This window comes from Mangifera indica, chromosome 1 (assembly GCF_011075055.1).
Source record: "Mangifera indica cultivar Alphonso chromosome 1, CATAS_Mindica_2.1, whole genome shotgun sequence".
In the NCBI taxonomy this organism is placed as follows: Eukaryota; Viridiplantae; Streptophyta; class Magnoliopsida; order Sapindales; family Anacardiaceae; genus Mangifera; species Mangifera indica.
In genome coordinates this window covers 23964512-23978017 of record NC_058137.1, presented here as the reverse complement: position 1 = coordinate 23978017, position 13506 = coordinate 23964512, and the positions used below count along the sequence as shown (strand labels likewise).

Genomic DNA, 13506 nt, shown 5'->3' with positions numbered 1-13506 from the left:
ATGTATTTAGGTTTTTTAACTGTTTGAGATGTTTTTGAGATTATGCTAAAACTTAGGTGAACATAGTGTTTTACCCTACATATTATAATATGGAAAAGAACTATTTTTTTAGTCTATTCTCAAACTTACATCCACAGGAGAAAGAAAACTCCAACTCCCACTCATAGCCAGACTTTTGTTAATTTTTTCTTTTAAATAGAAGGGTAAAATAGTTATTTTATTGTTTATATTAAAAAGTTATAAAGTTTATTACTCCTTGCTCCCCAGGTTTAGAAACTAATATTTCACCTTTACCTAAAGTTTTCAAATTTTAAAAAATAATATTTTCACCCCCAAACCTAGGGTTTTCATAACTTTTAAAAATAGCAGTTTCACCTTCATTCTTCAACTTTATCTTCCGATGTCGTCTCTGACCCCCTCTTCTCCTAGTGTGACGGTAGTGGTGCAATAAAGAGATCTTCATCTCTGCATCGCACTGTGCAATGAAGAGATCTTCATCTCTGTGTCTCATGGTGCAACGAAGAGACAAAGATCTCTTCGTCACATGATGCGACGAGGAGATGGAGATCTCTTCATCGCACCGTACAATGAAGAGATCTCTCTTTGTTGCACCACCCAGATGACGAAGTCGTCCAGATGCAACGAAGAAGGACGATGAAACGTTGTCTTTCATCTATTCTTCTAGACCTAGATGACGCTTCGTCGTTTAGATCTGGGTGACAAAAGGTCGTCCTTCGTTATCTTTTGTAGTCAAAGATGGGAGATGTCAACTATCGATGGTGGTCAAAGAAGGAAGCAAACCCTATAGGTGAAATCTAAATTTTTTAAACTTTGAAGATGGGTTGAGGTGTTAATTTTAAAACTTGGAGGGGAAATGATAAAATTTTAAATTTTTAAAGTTTATAGATAAAATAATGATTTTACCCCTGTCTCTAACTAAAATTTTAGATGATAATTTGGTCATAAGTGAAAGTTAGGGTTTTGATCTCTCGTAAGTGTAGGTTTGAAAATAACTTAAAATTTGGATGGACATAGTCGATGGCCTAATATCTTATTTTCAACTATCTTTTTAGGCCCTCTTCAAATTTGACAACTGTAGCCATCCCCACCAAATCTCTGCAGGGTATAATTAATAATCAATAAATATAATTATAATATCTTCCTCTGACAATTTAATTCCATGGAGTCTCACAATCCCAGCTCATCTACAGGCATACATGAATGAAAAGCTTATAACTAGGCCACAACGGAAAGAGAGGGCAAACAGAGAGAGGTTGAAGAAGAAAAGGAGAGAACATACCTATCAATGGCGAACGCCAAGTATGAAGAACCTTTGAGTCCTGCAGCTCAGTTATTTCATTCGCCCAGCTTCAACTGCTATATTGTCGCGATTATTGGGACCAGAACTAGACTAGATCCAGTTGTTATCAAACAAGGATTGAAGACTTTGATCAATCACCCTCGTTTCTCCAGCAAGCTGGTGAGTTTTCTTCTTGAATTTCATATATTTTATAATATGTTTGACTTTTAAATTATATATTTAATGCTTAAAAAAGGCCATGAATGAGCCTCCGATATTACATCATAACCCTATTTTAACTGATAGTAGGACTCTCTATAGATTTTCATATTTATTATAACCCCTTCATCTCCTGAGTACAAACATAACAACAGAAGGAACAGGGTTTAAATACCTTAATCCTCTTCCTTGTTTTTATAAGAAATTTTTATTTTTATTTTTGTCTAGTCTCAATATAAAGATGATAGAGAATTCTTATTCTTTCCTTGCATGAAAATTTTCTCCTCCCTTTTCTATCATATCTTTGAAAGGAAAATTCTCTATATTTTTCTCTTCTCATCCTAATTAAAAAATAATCAAATAGTTATTATGTATTAAGATATTTATAATAATTTAAATTTTTTAAAGCTAATTTAATATAAAAGTTCAAAGAATATATAAAAGAGAAAACGAATTGAAAGAGCATGAACGAGAAAAAAATAAGTCAAAATATATTTATCTCTATTTTGGTCTATTCTTTACTATAATAATTTTAATTATTCTTGTTTTTGCCCTTATTTTTGTTTTTATCTTTTATCGGGAATGTTATCATTTACGTAACATTGAATCGATCGACGTAAATTTGTTTGGTTAAAATGAAAAAGGTAACACAAGGAAGGAAGATGAGGTGGGCTCGAACAACAGTAAATGTTGACAACCATGTGATTATTCCAGATTTAGATGCAGAGTTGGAAAATCCTAAAAATTTTGTTGAAGACTACATCTCCCATATGACAACACAGCCTCTGGATCTCTCAAAGCCCTTATGGGAACTTCACCTCCTCAATGTCAAAACTTCGGAGGCAGAAGCCGTTGGAGTTCTCCGGATTCACCACTCGATCGGAGATGGGGCGTCTCTCATTTCTCTTCTGCTTGCATGCACCAGAAAAACTAGGGACCCTGAAGCGTTGCCGAGTGTTCCGGTGCAGAAAAATGAAGGCCCAGGTGGCCGTGCGAAGGGGGTTTGGTGGGTGTTTTTGGCAATATGGTCAGGGATAATGTTGATATGGAATAGTGTTGTGGATTTGATTATGTTTTCGGCAACAACTTTGTTTTTGAAAGATACAAAAACTCCTCTGAAAGGTGATGGCCCTGGAAATGAGCACGCTCCCAAGCGGTTTGTTCACAGAACATTGGATTTGGAGGACATTAAGCTTGTCAAGAATGCAATGAACATGGTATGCTTACTATTCCCTTTAAAACCATTAATGGATGAAATTTTATTTCCTGGTGGATGTGAGAGTGGACTGGGCCAATGCCGGTGTAGACCACCAGGCCCATGTGTCAGGTTATATCAAGGCCCATCATTTGATGGGCTTTCACGTCAGACCAACTTGACAAAATGTCAAACTTGGGCATGGCTTAGGGTTTGTAGGCCATCACCCATGGGTTAGTGTAAAAAATCGTATTAAATTGGTCAATTTTGTTGTGACCTGAAGTCTCACATCACTCTCGTTCTGTCTACTGAGCTTGTATATAGGCAGAGACTAGACTCTTAACTCAATACGCGTAGAAAGCCGTGTAGAGCCTGAAGCCCAAAGAGAACAATACATATCTGCTGATCATATTGGTGGATTCCATTATATTATTGCAAAAATTTTGACAAATTTGAAATGCATAATAAGGAAAAATGAAGCTTAGTAGCCAATTTAGAAAATTTTGGTGTAAATGCAATAATGGTCTAGAGGCCAGCAGGAAATTGGCTATATAAAGGACATTTCCCTTCTTCATTCGACTGTAACATTTTCACAATCTTCTTGCTTCTTGCCTTCTGTTTCTTCACTCTTACTTTCTTCTTCTTATTTTGCAGCCTTGAGTTAAAAAATTATCTTTCTATTCTTCAATTAACTCATCTTGCAATTTGTTTATCTTATATTTATAATACGTTATCAGTACGATAGCGAAGGGGGGATGTGTTGTGACCTGAAGTCCCACATCGCTCTCATTCTGTCTATTAAGCTTGTATATAGGTAGGGGTCAGAAGCCTTAACTCAATAAATGCGTAATAAAGTCGTGAGGGCCTGAAACCCAAAGTGGACAATATCTGTTGAGTTGTTTATAATACGTTATCAGCACGATAGCAATTGGGGGGGGGGGGGAGGGGGGGTTGTGTTGTGACCTGAAGTCTCACATCGCTCTCGTTTTGTCTATTGAGTTTGTATATAGGCAGATGCTAAAAACCCTTAACTTAATAGACGCGTTTAAAAGCCATGAGGGTTTGAAGCCCAAAACGGACAATATCTGTTGGACTGTTTATAACAAATTCATCCAAAAAATTAATAAAATATAAAAATAGTTCAACTCTATTAAGCAAACTCACAAGTCGTACCTTATAGCTTGAGGTAAGGCCTGCTTTTTCTTGTGCTAAGCCAAAGTGAGCTGTTTCAAAATTGTCATGTCCAGTCGAGCTATGGGTGGGACGGATTCATTTGTCATCTCTATTTTCGAGTATTATATAATAAATATATTTTAATGCATGAATATAATGTTTTTATGATGTCATAGAATACCCCATTAAAGGGAGCATGTTATTTGTAGCCCTCTCAAGGCGGGAATATATTTTGGGTTTAGACATTGAGGAGGTTAATTTAGGTTTTATTTATTGCATTGAAGTTTCGTTTAACTGAAGGTTTTAGGTTTCATACAGACATTCAGATCTAAATTAGACCCAAAATCCATTATTCAACAACACTGAAGCTTTGATCAATCGGTCTCTCATTGCACATTGCCATTACAACATTGTTGGTTAAAAATTCGCCTTCTTCTCCACCCGTTAATAAAAAATGCTCCACCAAGTCTTCACTCCAACAGCCTTCTTCATGGAAAATGAAAATAGGACGAAGAGCAAATGAACAAAATCTTAGCCACTGCAAACCCAAAACTGTTCTTGGGCTTCGGGTTTGAACAACCCAAAGCTACCTTATCTCAAGATGGATTCAAGCGAAGCTTTGGGTTTAAATCTAGGCCAAACGACTATTTCCCACCCAAGGTATGCTGTAATGACAAGTTTCCCCCCTTTAACTATGGAAATACCAAACACCCACCCATGGCCAGTTAAAAGTAACGGGGTTAAGGGTAAAATTGTCATTTTCTCTATAATATTAAAAAATAAACTAAAATATAATTTCCTTTTGCCCCCCTAAAGTTTGAAAACAAAAATTTCCCCCCAGCCTAAGTTTAAGAAAATGGCAGTTTCACCCTAGGGTTTGGTTTTGAAATCTCCGGCGACCTCTCCGGCTCCGTTGCCGACGGCTTCTCCCTCCCGAAGAATCCTCTCCTTCCGGTGATCGGTTTCCTCCCATTTGGAGGCCCGATCGTCGCCGGAAAAGCGGTGGGAGACGAAGAACTTCGTCGGGGAAGACGAAGTTCTTCGTCTTCCCAGACGAAGACGAAGCCGTCGTCTTCGTCTGGGAAGACGAAGAACTTCGTCTTCCCCGACGAAGTTCTTCGTCTCCCACCGCTTTTCCGGCGACGATCGGGCCTCCAAATGGGAGGAAACCGATCACCGGAAGGAGAGGATTCTTCGAGAGGGAGAAGCCGTCAACAACGGAGCCGGAGAGGTCGCCGGAGATTTCAAAACCAAACCCTAGGGTGAAACTGCCATTTTCTTAAACTTAGGCTGGGGGGAAATTTTTGTTTTCAAACTTTAGGGGGGCAAAAGGAGATAAAATTTTCAGGCGTTAGGGTTCTGTTAAATTTAACTGGCCATGGGTGGGTGTTTGGTATTTCCATAGTTAAAGGGGGAAAACTTGTCATTACAGCATACCTTGGGTGGGAAATAGTCGTTTGGCCTTAAATCTATGTTCTTATTTGTTTTTTTAAATTATTTACCTCTTTTATGTTGTCATTTATCTCATTGATAATATTATTTATTTTATTAGTAATCTTTTAATAATATTAAACAAAATTAAAATTTAATATTATTAATTCGAATTAAACTTAATTTGGTCCTCATCAAAACTTTACTGACCCAAATCGACCGGCGTAAGAATGTTGAAACGGAAGTGCAGTTTTTACCTTTCAAGTCCACGGTATTGAACAAAGAGAGAGCAGCATTTTACAAAAATTATTCTCATTTGGTTTTTCATAATTTCTATACTTAATTTCCTCTTCTTGTTTTTGCATCATGAATTAATGGGTTGTTGTTAATTGTCAGACCGTCAACGATGTTCTATTGGGAGTGACTCAAGCTGCCCTCTCGCGGTACCTCGATCGAATTGACTGAGTTCTCTTCCCTTAAAATCCTCTTTTTTTTTTTTTTTTTTTTACCAAGGGAATATTTTCCATCCAAGATTTAATGGAATGACAAATTTTTATTTATTAACTTTAAAAACTCAAATACTTATCCATCTGTTAAAATTCATTATTAGAGTTAAAGATAAAATTGTTATTTAGCTAAAATATTTAAAAAATTATCACATTTCATCCCTCAAATTTAAAAACTAACAATTTTCCTCCACCCAAAGTTTGAAAAATTATATTTTTTCCCTTAAGATTTGATTATTTTCAATAACCACTTTTCAACGACCACTTTAAGAAGGTCATCAATCAACCTTCCCACCAACCCCCTCCCTAGTGGTTTCCCAGCATGAAGACAACCAAAAATCTAACCAAAATGCTTAGACAACATCGCACAAATTTGTGTAACGTCACACGGATCTATGCATTGTCTGGATGATGCACAAACATGTGCTTCATCATTCAATTAACGTTGAAGTGGCTAGACAACTCACAGATATATGTAACATCGTCTGACCATTTTGACCAAATTTTTGGTGGCTTCCATGTTGGAAAACCATTGGGGAGGTAGGGGTGAGAAAGTTGACCAATGGCCTGGTTGACCAATGGCCTTCTTAGAATGGTTGCTGAAAAGTGGTTATTGAAAAAAATCAAATCTTAAAAGGGGAAAATACAACTTTTCAAATTTTAGGTGAAGAAAAATTGTTAGATTTTTAAACTTAAGAAATGAAATGTAATAATTTTTTAGTTTTTTAATATTTTAGCTAAATTACAATTAACCCTAATAGTAAATTTTAGTAGATAGGTGGGTATTTAGATTTTAAAAAATTAATGGGTGGAAATTTGTCCTTTCACTATACCTTGGGTGGGAAACACTCCTTTGGCCTTTTTATTTTGATAATAGCATGTCTATGGAGTTTCAGCTAAAACTGATCAAGATGGAGGACAGAAGTCAAGTAATCATCCAAGAAACATCCGCCTCAGGGCATCTGCTCTCGTCAACCTCAGACCAACTACAGGGATCCAGGTGAAAATTTATCTCTCTTTACTATTCAATTAATACTAATAATTAGGAATAAAGATGAAGTTTTTGTTAATATTTTCTAAAACAGGCTTTAGCTGAAATGATGGAGAAGGGATCCAAGTGCAGGTGGGGAAATAAGATCGGATATGTTCTTCTTCCCTTCAAAATAGGCTTGCAAAATGACCCATTGAATTATGTCCATGGAGCTAAAGCCACCATGGATAGAAAGAAGCTTTCTCTTGAAGCTTTATGCACGTATTCAGTTGCCAAGTTTGTACTCAAGGCATTTGGTTGTAAGGTATTTATATATGAATTCAAACATCTCATTTTCTTTAATAAGAATTAACTGAAATTGTTCCGAATTACAAAACAGGTAGGTGCTGCTACAGCAGTGAGAGTTCTTTCAAACACAACAATGGCTTTCTCAAATGTGGTTGGCCCTTCTGAAGAAATTAGTTTTTATGGCCATCCTATTGCTTATATTGCTCCATCTGTTTATGGGCATCCACAGGTAAGAGTCGAGCCTCGTCATTTCATATAGAGACATCAACCAATCTGTCACCATGAATGATATGTTGTTGGTTTTGCAGGCATTGACAATCCATTTCCAGAGCTATGTGAATAAGATGTCTGTTGTTATAGCTGCTGATCCAGATGTGATTCCTCATCCTCACCAGATTTGCGAGGATGTTGATGAATCTCTCCAAATCATAAAGAAGGCTGCTCTAGATGCAGGAAGAACAAATCTCAGTGATCTTGTCTAATCATATATATGTATTTGTTAACTTTAAAATTGTGATGTTTGGTTATCCGTAATCACATCTGGAAAACAGAGCAACCAAAAAAGGCTTGAATATAATTGGATATCAGAGGAAATTTAGAAAAATGCTGTAACAAATTCAGGAAGATTTGTTTTACAAATTGTGTTGCATTCATGTACTTCACTCAAGTGCTTTTATATGGAAGGATTGAAACAAGCATCTGTAGAAGGATTTGCTTTTCATTAAACATAAGATGAACAAGTACACTTCTCGGCTTCGTCTTATTCAACAAGCTTTATATACAATCCTACTTGCCCGCCGTTCTGTTTACTTGGTAGGTTATTATAGAAAATAAAAGATTGCCTACCTCCGCAAGAGCGGAGGGGGGGTCTTGTTTATTTAGCATTACCTCCTTCGGCTTTCTACGAATTCTCTTTGCCAGGCTTCACTATTGCACATTCTTTGCATGATACTTCATCAGACCCAGCTATTTCATTCCCGTTCTTCCTCCTCCTCCTCCTCCTCTTCTTCTTCTTCTTCTTACTGAATTAGGTCCGAGTCATTGCCTCCTCGACATCTCTGGTTCTTCAGTCTTTGCAAAGCGTCCACGAATCCTTGGTTGGCTGTCAGCAAGAGCCTTTCTGCATGCATACTGAAAAAAGCAACATATAAGTTTTAGTAAGGAGTATTCCATAGAGCACCATTGCCACAAGCAACACAAATTTTTGTAGGTAAGTTGTGTGAGTTTGTAGTTTGTTTTTGTAAGTACAGCAAAAATGACAACAATGATATACAAAAAAAAGGCAAAAATATAAGTATTACTTGTAAGTCTTACCTTTATTTTTCTGCCAAAGTTTCTCTTTGTCTTTTTATTTCTGTATCTGGAAAGCTTTTCCCTGCGGTCCTCAGTAGGGAAGTTGGTGATCACCATAGGCCGTTCATGAGGAGAGTGGATGAAGCTCATATTGCCATTACCAAGAGTCTGTCATAAAAACTCAGTATCAATGACCCAGCCCCATCCTGTGGAAATGGCCAGAAAGGTCTAAACATTTCTCAGTCCACAGGCTACTATGCAAAGCCAATACTCAGCAGGTCATGCCACACGGATGTGCCAGGAGTAAATGACGATACTAAGAAATGAGCAGCATTTCCCACAGCTAGGCCCTTAATTAAGGAGTGAATGTTTTCTATAAGCGGTCAAGAATTTATAAAGGGTAAGTATTTAAGCCAACTCTATCAGGAGAATGGTTTCCATCTTTCTAAAACACGTGGATAAACCACTTCTCTGGACTACAGAACCTATTTAGCATATATACTCTCTCTGTATTGGTGGCTTTCAAGTAATTCATGTCAGAGGCTTGAAATTACTAAAGTCTTAATGCTTTACTCGTTATTCAGAGACACCAGTAGTGTACCAGAATGTTTAAAGAAAAATTACTGTCGACCATCATAAACAACCTTGATATTAATTATTTGGAAAGTAAGCCTCACAAAAAGACATTCCCCATCTACCTCATCTAAAGAGATTTATAGGATTGTAGGGAAAATAAAAAAAAATGCAAGTGATTTAGGAAACCTACTACTCAAACATGCAGAGCAAATTATAGTGTAAGTGCATAGAAAAAATAAGTCAGACCTCTATGTCTCCTTCACTGAAAGCTCTCCGCATGCCATAAACAGATCCAAAATCCATACAAGCAATTTCCAGAAAGCTCGGTTTCATCATAGTTCCATGCACCCATTCCATTGAGGTTAAGCTTCCAGAGCTCACACTTTTCTGAAATGGTGTATCAGGAAGCATCTTGCCTTCCTGAATTTGGCTTTCATGGTTCCTCAAAACAGGAATCTTGACGTCAAGGACCTCAGAGAGTGGTGCATCTATTTCTGGCTTTTCCACATGATCCTTCTCCCACTCAAAGAAAACCTCATTCAGAAGCTGTTCATGGTGAATTGAGTCAATATTTGCAGCCTTGAGTGCTTGGGTAGCGACAACATCTTCACCACAAGAGATCATCATCGAAATGGCTGATGTCACAGGATCAAGCTCCCCAAGCAGTTCTTCAATGATTGGCTCCGGAGCTTTGAATAAATCTCCTTCTCCCCCCAGGTCATAGTGTGATATGCTGGAGGTCTGGACATTGTTGCTCTGCACAAAAACAAATAATTAAAATCAACAATTATTGCATAAGATGTGAATTAAAAAAGCTCTAGGTTAGAACACTTCACCAACAACATTAGTTACAATTAAGATGCTGAAATTACTTTAAGAATCCAAAAATGTAAATTAAACAACTATTCCTAATAATCACTGATCAAGCAAATGCTGCATTGACTAATCACAAAAAACCTCATCTCAAATGCCCTGACACCATCTTACTTTCTTCTGAAATCTGTGATGAATAACAATTTTAGGAATGAAATACCCCACATCAAAAGTATGATAGACACTCAATCCACAAAATCAAGAGAAAAATTCTACAATTACCATAATTTTTTTTACAGCATCAATGTGCATAAAAGCATCATCTGAGGTAATTGGCAATTTTTGTAAATCTATTTTATCAACTTCTTAGACCCCAACACAGAAAGTCTACTACTTCAGTATTCATATTTCCACCAAAGCAATTGTTTCTAACTTCAAAAGCACAGCATCACTTCAACTTAACCAAACTAAAATATCATATAAAAAATAATAATAAAATTGAAATCTTTTCTCCCAAAATTTCCACATGACAAAGTCTATATCAACAAGAAATTTCCATTATAATCAAACCACCGAAAAAAAAGGTAAATTAACTTAATCTCACTGAGGATAAAATTCACTTTTACCTAAAGTAAACATCTACCATAACTTTCATGGGAAATTTTCATTTCTTCTACTTTCACTAAATTAGTTTTAAAAACGAAAATAAATAAATAAAATAAAATTAGAACAATAATAAAGGCAGAAATAAACTGTTTTCTCCTTTTAGTCTCTTAAAGAAATTAAAATTAAAATTAATACAAAAACAAAAGATTCTGCTTTTCAAAGTGCTGTAAAAAGCTAAAAACCAACTAACACCACACATAAAAAGTAACAACAGAACGAAAGAATCCTTGAAGAACACGGAACTTGTGACCGTGAAACCATTTCTAATTATATTTTCACTTTTCTTTTTCTTTTTCGATTATTATTGTCTATACCCTGTTTGTCTTCCAAGAAAATGTGGACAAAGAAAAGTCATTAAAAAAAGTTACCTTCTTTGTAAAAACCCATATAGCATATTCCACAAACTATTAGAAATTTATAATATTTCAAAGAATTAAAGAAAATAATAGAATCAACAAAAATACAAATGGAATTTGTATTCAATTTTCAGGATTTTTTTGCAATTTTCAGAGAAACGAGACAGAGACTACAATAAAACTACAAACAAAAATAGAAAACTAGTGAAACCCAGTTGAAAACAAGTAAAATAAATGCAGATCACTTGAAATTAAAAGAGAGTAGACATGGAAAGAGTACCAAAAAAGAATCAGGTTTATTTGATTCACAATATTCCTCAAGTTGCTGAAAATCTTGAGAGAAATTGTGCATGTAAGGGAAGAAAAGGCCAGTTTCTGCATACATTTTCTGGGGTGCGAAATCAAAATGGTGAAAGAAGAGAAGGGAAATAGAAGCAGAAAATTAAGAGAGAAGAGCAAAATGTAAGGAGGCAGAGCAGAGAAAAAGAGAAGGTTGTATTTGAGTTCTAATGTTGGGACATCAAGAGGAGAGAGAATTCATTTATATAATAATCTGAGGTGCTATTTAAAATTAATAAAAATTAATTAATTTTTTGATTTAATTAAATATAAACGTCATATATCAGAACCGACCTATATTTTTTGTCATTTACTATCAATTTAGTTTATTTTTGGCCAATTTTCAACGATTTCGAAATTTGATAGGTTTTGGTTTTATTAATGAATATATTTTTTTGTTTTTTAAAATAATATATTGGTTAAAATGAATTGTCTTCACAATTGATTTTATATATATATATATATATATATATATATATATATATTTAAATAATACCCTTTTATGTTACTGTTTTTAAAATTTTATTTTCAAGTTTGGAGTAGAGGTTGATTTAAATGATTTTTTTCATGGTTTAAAAACAAATGCAAATGGACAAAAATAGTGTATTGTATGATTGAATATTGTGCATGTTAATTGGAATTATATCTTAGTAAAAATAAAAATGTGTATATATTTTTTTTATATATAATTTGGATATATAAATAATATGTTATTATATGAGTGAATAATTTTAAATTAAAAATAAAATAATATCAAATCATATAATGACATTATTTATATATCTAAATTATGTACAAAAAAAGAACACATAACATTACTCATTTAACAAATAACATTTAAATTGTTTATAGTGAATTACATTTTTCCTACTTTAGGTTTGGTCAAAAAATACTATTTCAACTATTGATAGAATGAACCAGAGTTTTCCGCCCATAATTATACTTTGTTTAAAAAGAAAAAACACTATAAGAGTAAAATCGTAATTTCACTTCTAATGTTTAAAGAATAGAAGAATAAACTTTTTACATATCTCACTTTAATGTTTTAAACATGATATTTGACTATTTTATATGATTGAGAACCAATAATTCATTCCCTATCATTTTGGAAGCCTTAGTTGCCACTCCAAACAATCACAGAATACTATTTCTTGAGCTTCATAAACAATTTGTACACCATAACCACACACAAATATTTCATTATCGCAAAAAGATATTGTCGATAAACACCAAAATTGACAAACTAGTCAAAGTAGACTATTAGCATGCGGAAAGAAGTCGTAGACGAAGAAAGCAAGCATGATGAGCTAGAGTGGGTCGTTCGCATGCCAAATTTGATTAAGTCGAAGTGAGTCATCATATAATAGTTTTGATTAATTCTCGAGCGAGAAAAGAAGACAAATATTATAGCTATGATGGCTTAGTGGAGGCAATAATGGTTTTTGTTTTGTGGGATGGGGGGGCGGGCGTAAGGGCGAGCAAGACAATGAACTAGATGTGTGACCAAGAGAGAAAATATGGTGGATGTGGAAGAGATGGTGGATTGTCAAGATAAGCCGGTTGTGCCTTGGTGGCGACAATAATGATCGTGGGGAAGAAGAGTACATTAATGCAGATTTAATATTTTAAGGGGTGATATGGTAATTTTGTTATTTGAGAAGATATGGTAATTTAAAAAATATATATTTACAAATAATATGATAATTTAACTTTCTTACTAATTTTGAATAAGTATGATATATATCATCAAGAAGTGAAAAAGTGTTTTAGGATCAAACCCTAGTGGAAAAATATATTTCATTATATTGTTTATTACATAATTTGGTGAAATGACAGTTTTCCACCCATAATTTATTGTAAAGACACTTTCTCACCTTTCATCGTTTTTATTAATAAAATTTCTTAACTTTTATATACTATGTATTGAAAAGACAAAAATAACCTATTCTAATGACATTTTTAATTACAAATCTTTCTTCCACCCATTGCTACTTTCCTTCACTCATTGCACATTCAGACAATGATATTTTTTCTTCTAATCTTCACTTTTGTAAATCGTAAAAGAAAAATACAATAACTACACTAAACTAAATTAAACCATCGTTAAGTGAAATCGGCTATAGGTTTCTAGAAGATTTTAGAAGAAATGGTCATCATTGTTTTTGTCCTTGAAAATGAGATCTTTGAAAAAATGTTGATCTTGAATACTCTTTGAAAATATTCAAGTATTTACAATTTAAAAATGAAAGAGTAAAATAAATGTTCGAGGGTAGTAGAAAATAAAATGAAAGGAAATAAAAGCATTGGAAGAGGAAATTTAAGTGTTGAAAAAAACAATATTGAATCATAGCAAAACAAAG

The 13506-nt window shown here is 34.5% G+C and overlaps 2 protein-coding genes across 2 annotated transcripts; one reads left to right on the top strand and one right to left on the bottom strand.

Annotated features, from left to right (window-relative positions):
- The first annotated feature begins 1288 nt into the window (after positions 1–1288).
- On the top strand, positions 1289–7770 carry LOC123194703 (wax ester synthase/diacylglycerol acyltransferase 11-like). Its single transcript, XM_044608070.1, has 7 exons — positions 1289–1480; positions 2164–2736; positions 5715–5781; positions 6721–6824; positions 6910–7119; positions 7195–7332; positions 7412–7770. Exons 1-7 carry the CDS (start codon positions 1307–1309, stop codon positions 7583–7585), a joined length of 1440 nt encoding a protein of 479 aa, XP_044464005.1. The 5' UTR covers positions 1289–1306; the 3' UTR covers positions 7586–7770.
- A 33-nt stretch (positions 7771–7803) lies between these two features.
- LOC123194738 lies at positions 7804–11335 on the bottom strand. Its single transcript, XM_044608118.1, has 4 exons — positions 11088–11335; positions 9219–9728; positions 8418–8564; positions 7804–8234 (listed from the first exon to the last, which is right to left on the bottom strand). The coding sequence occupies exons 1-4, from the start codon at positions 11190–11192 to the stop codon at positions 8142–8144; spliced, it is 855 nt and encodes a 284-aa protein (XP_044464053.1). The 5' UTR covers positions 11193–11335; the 3' UTR covers positions 7804–8141.
- Positions 11336–13506: the final 2171 nt, after the last annotated feature.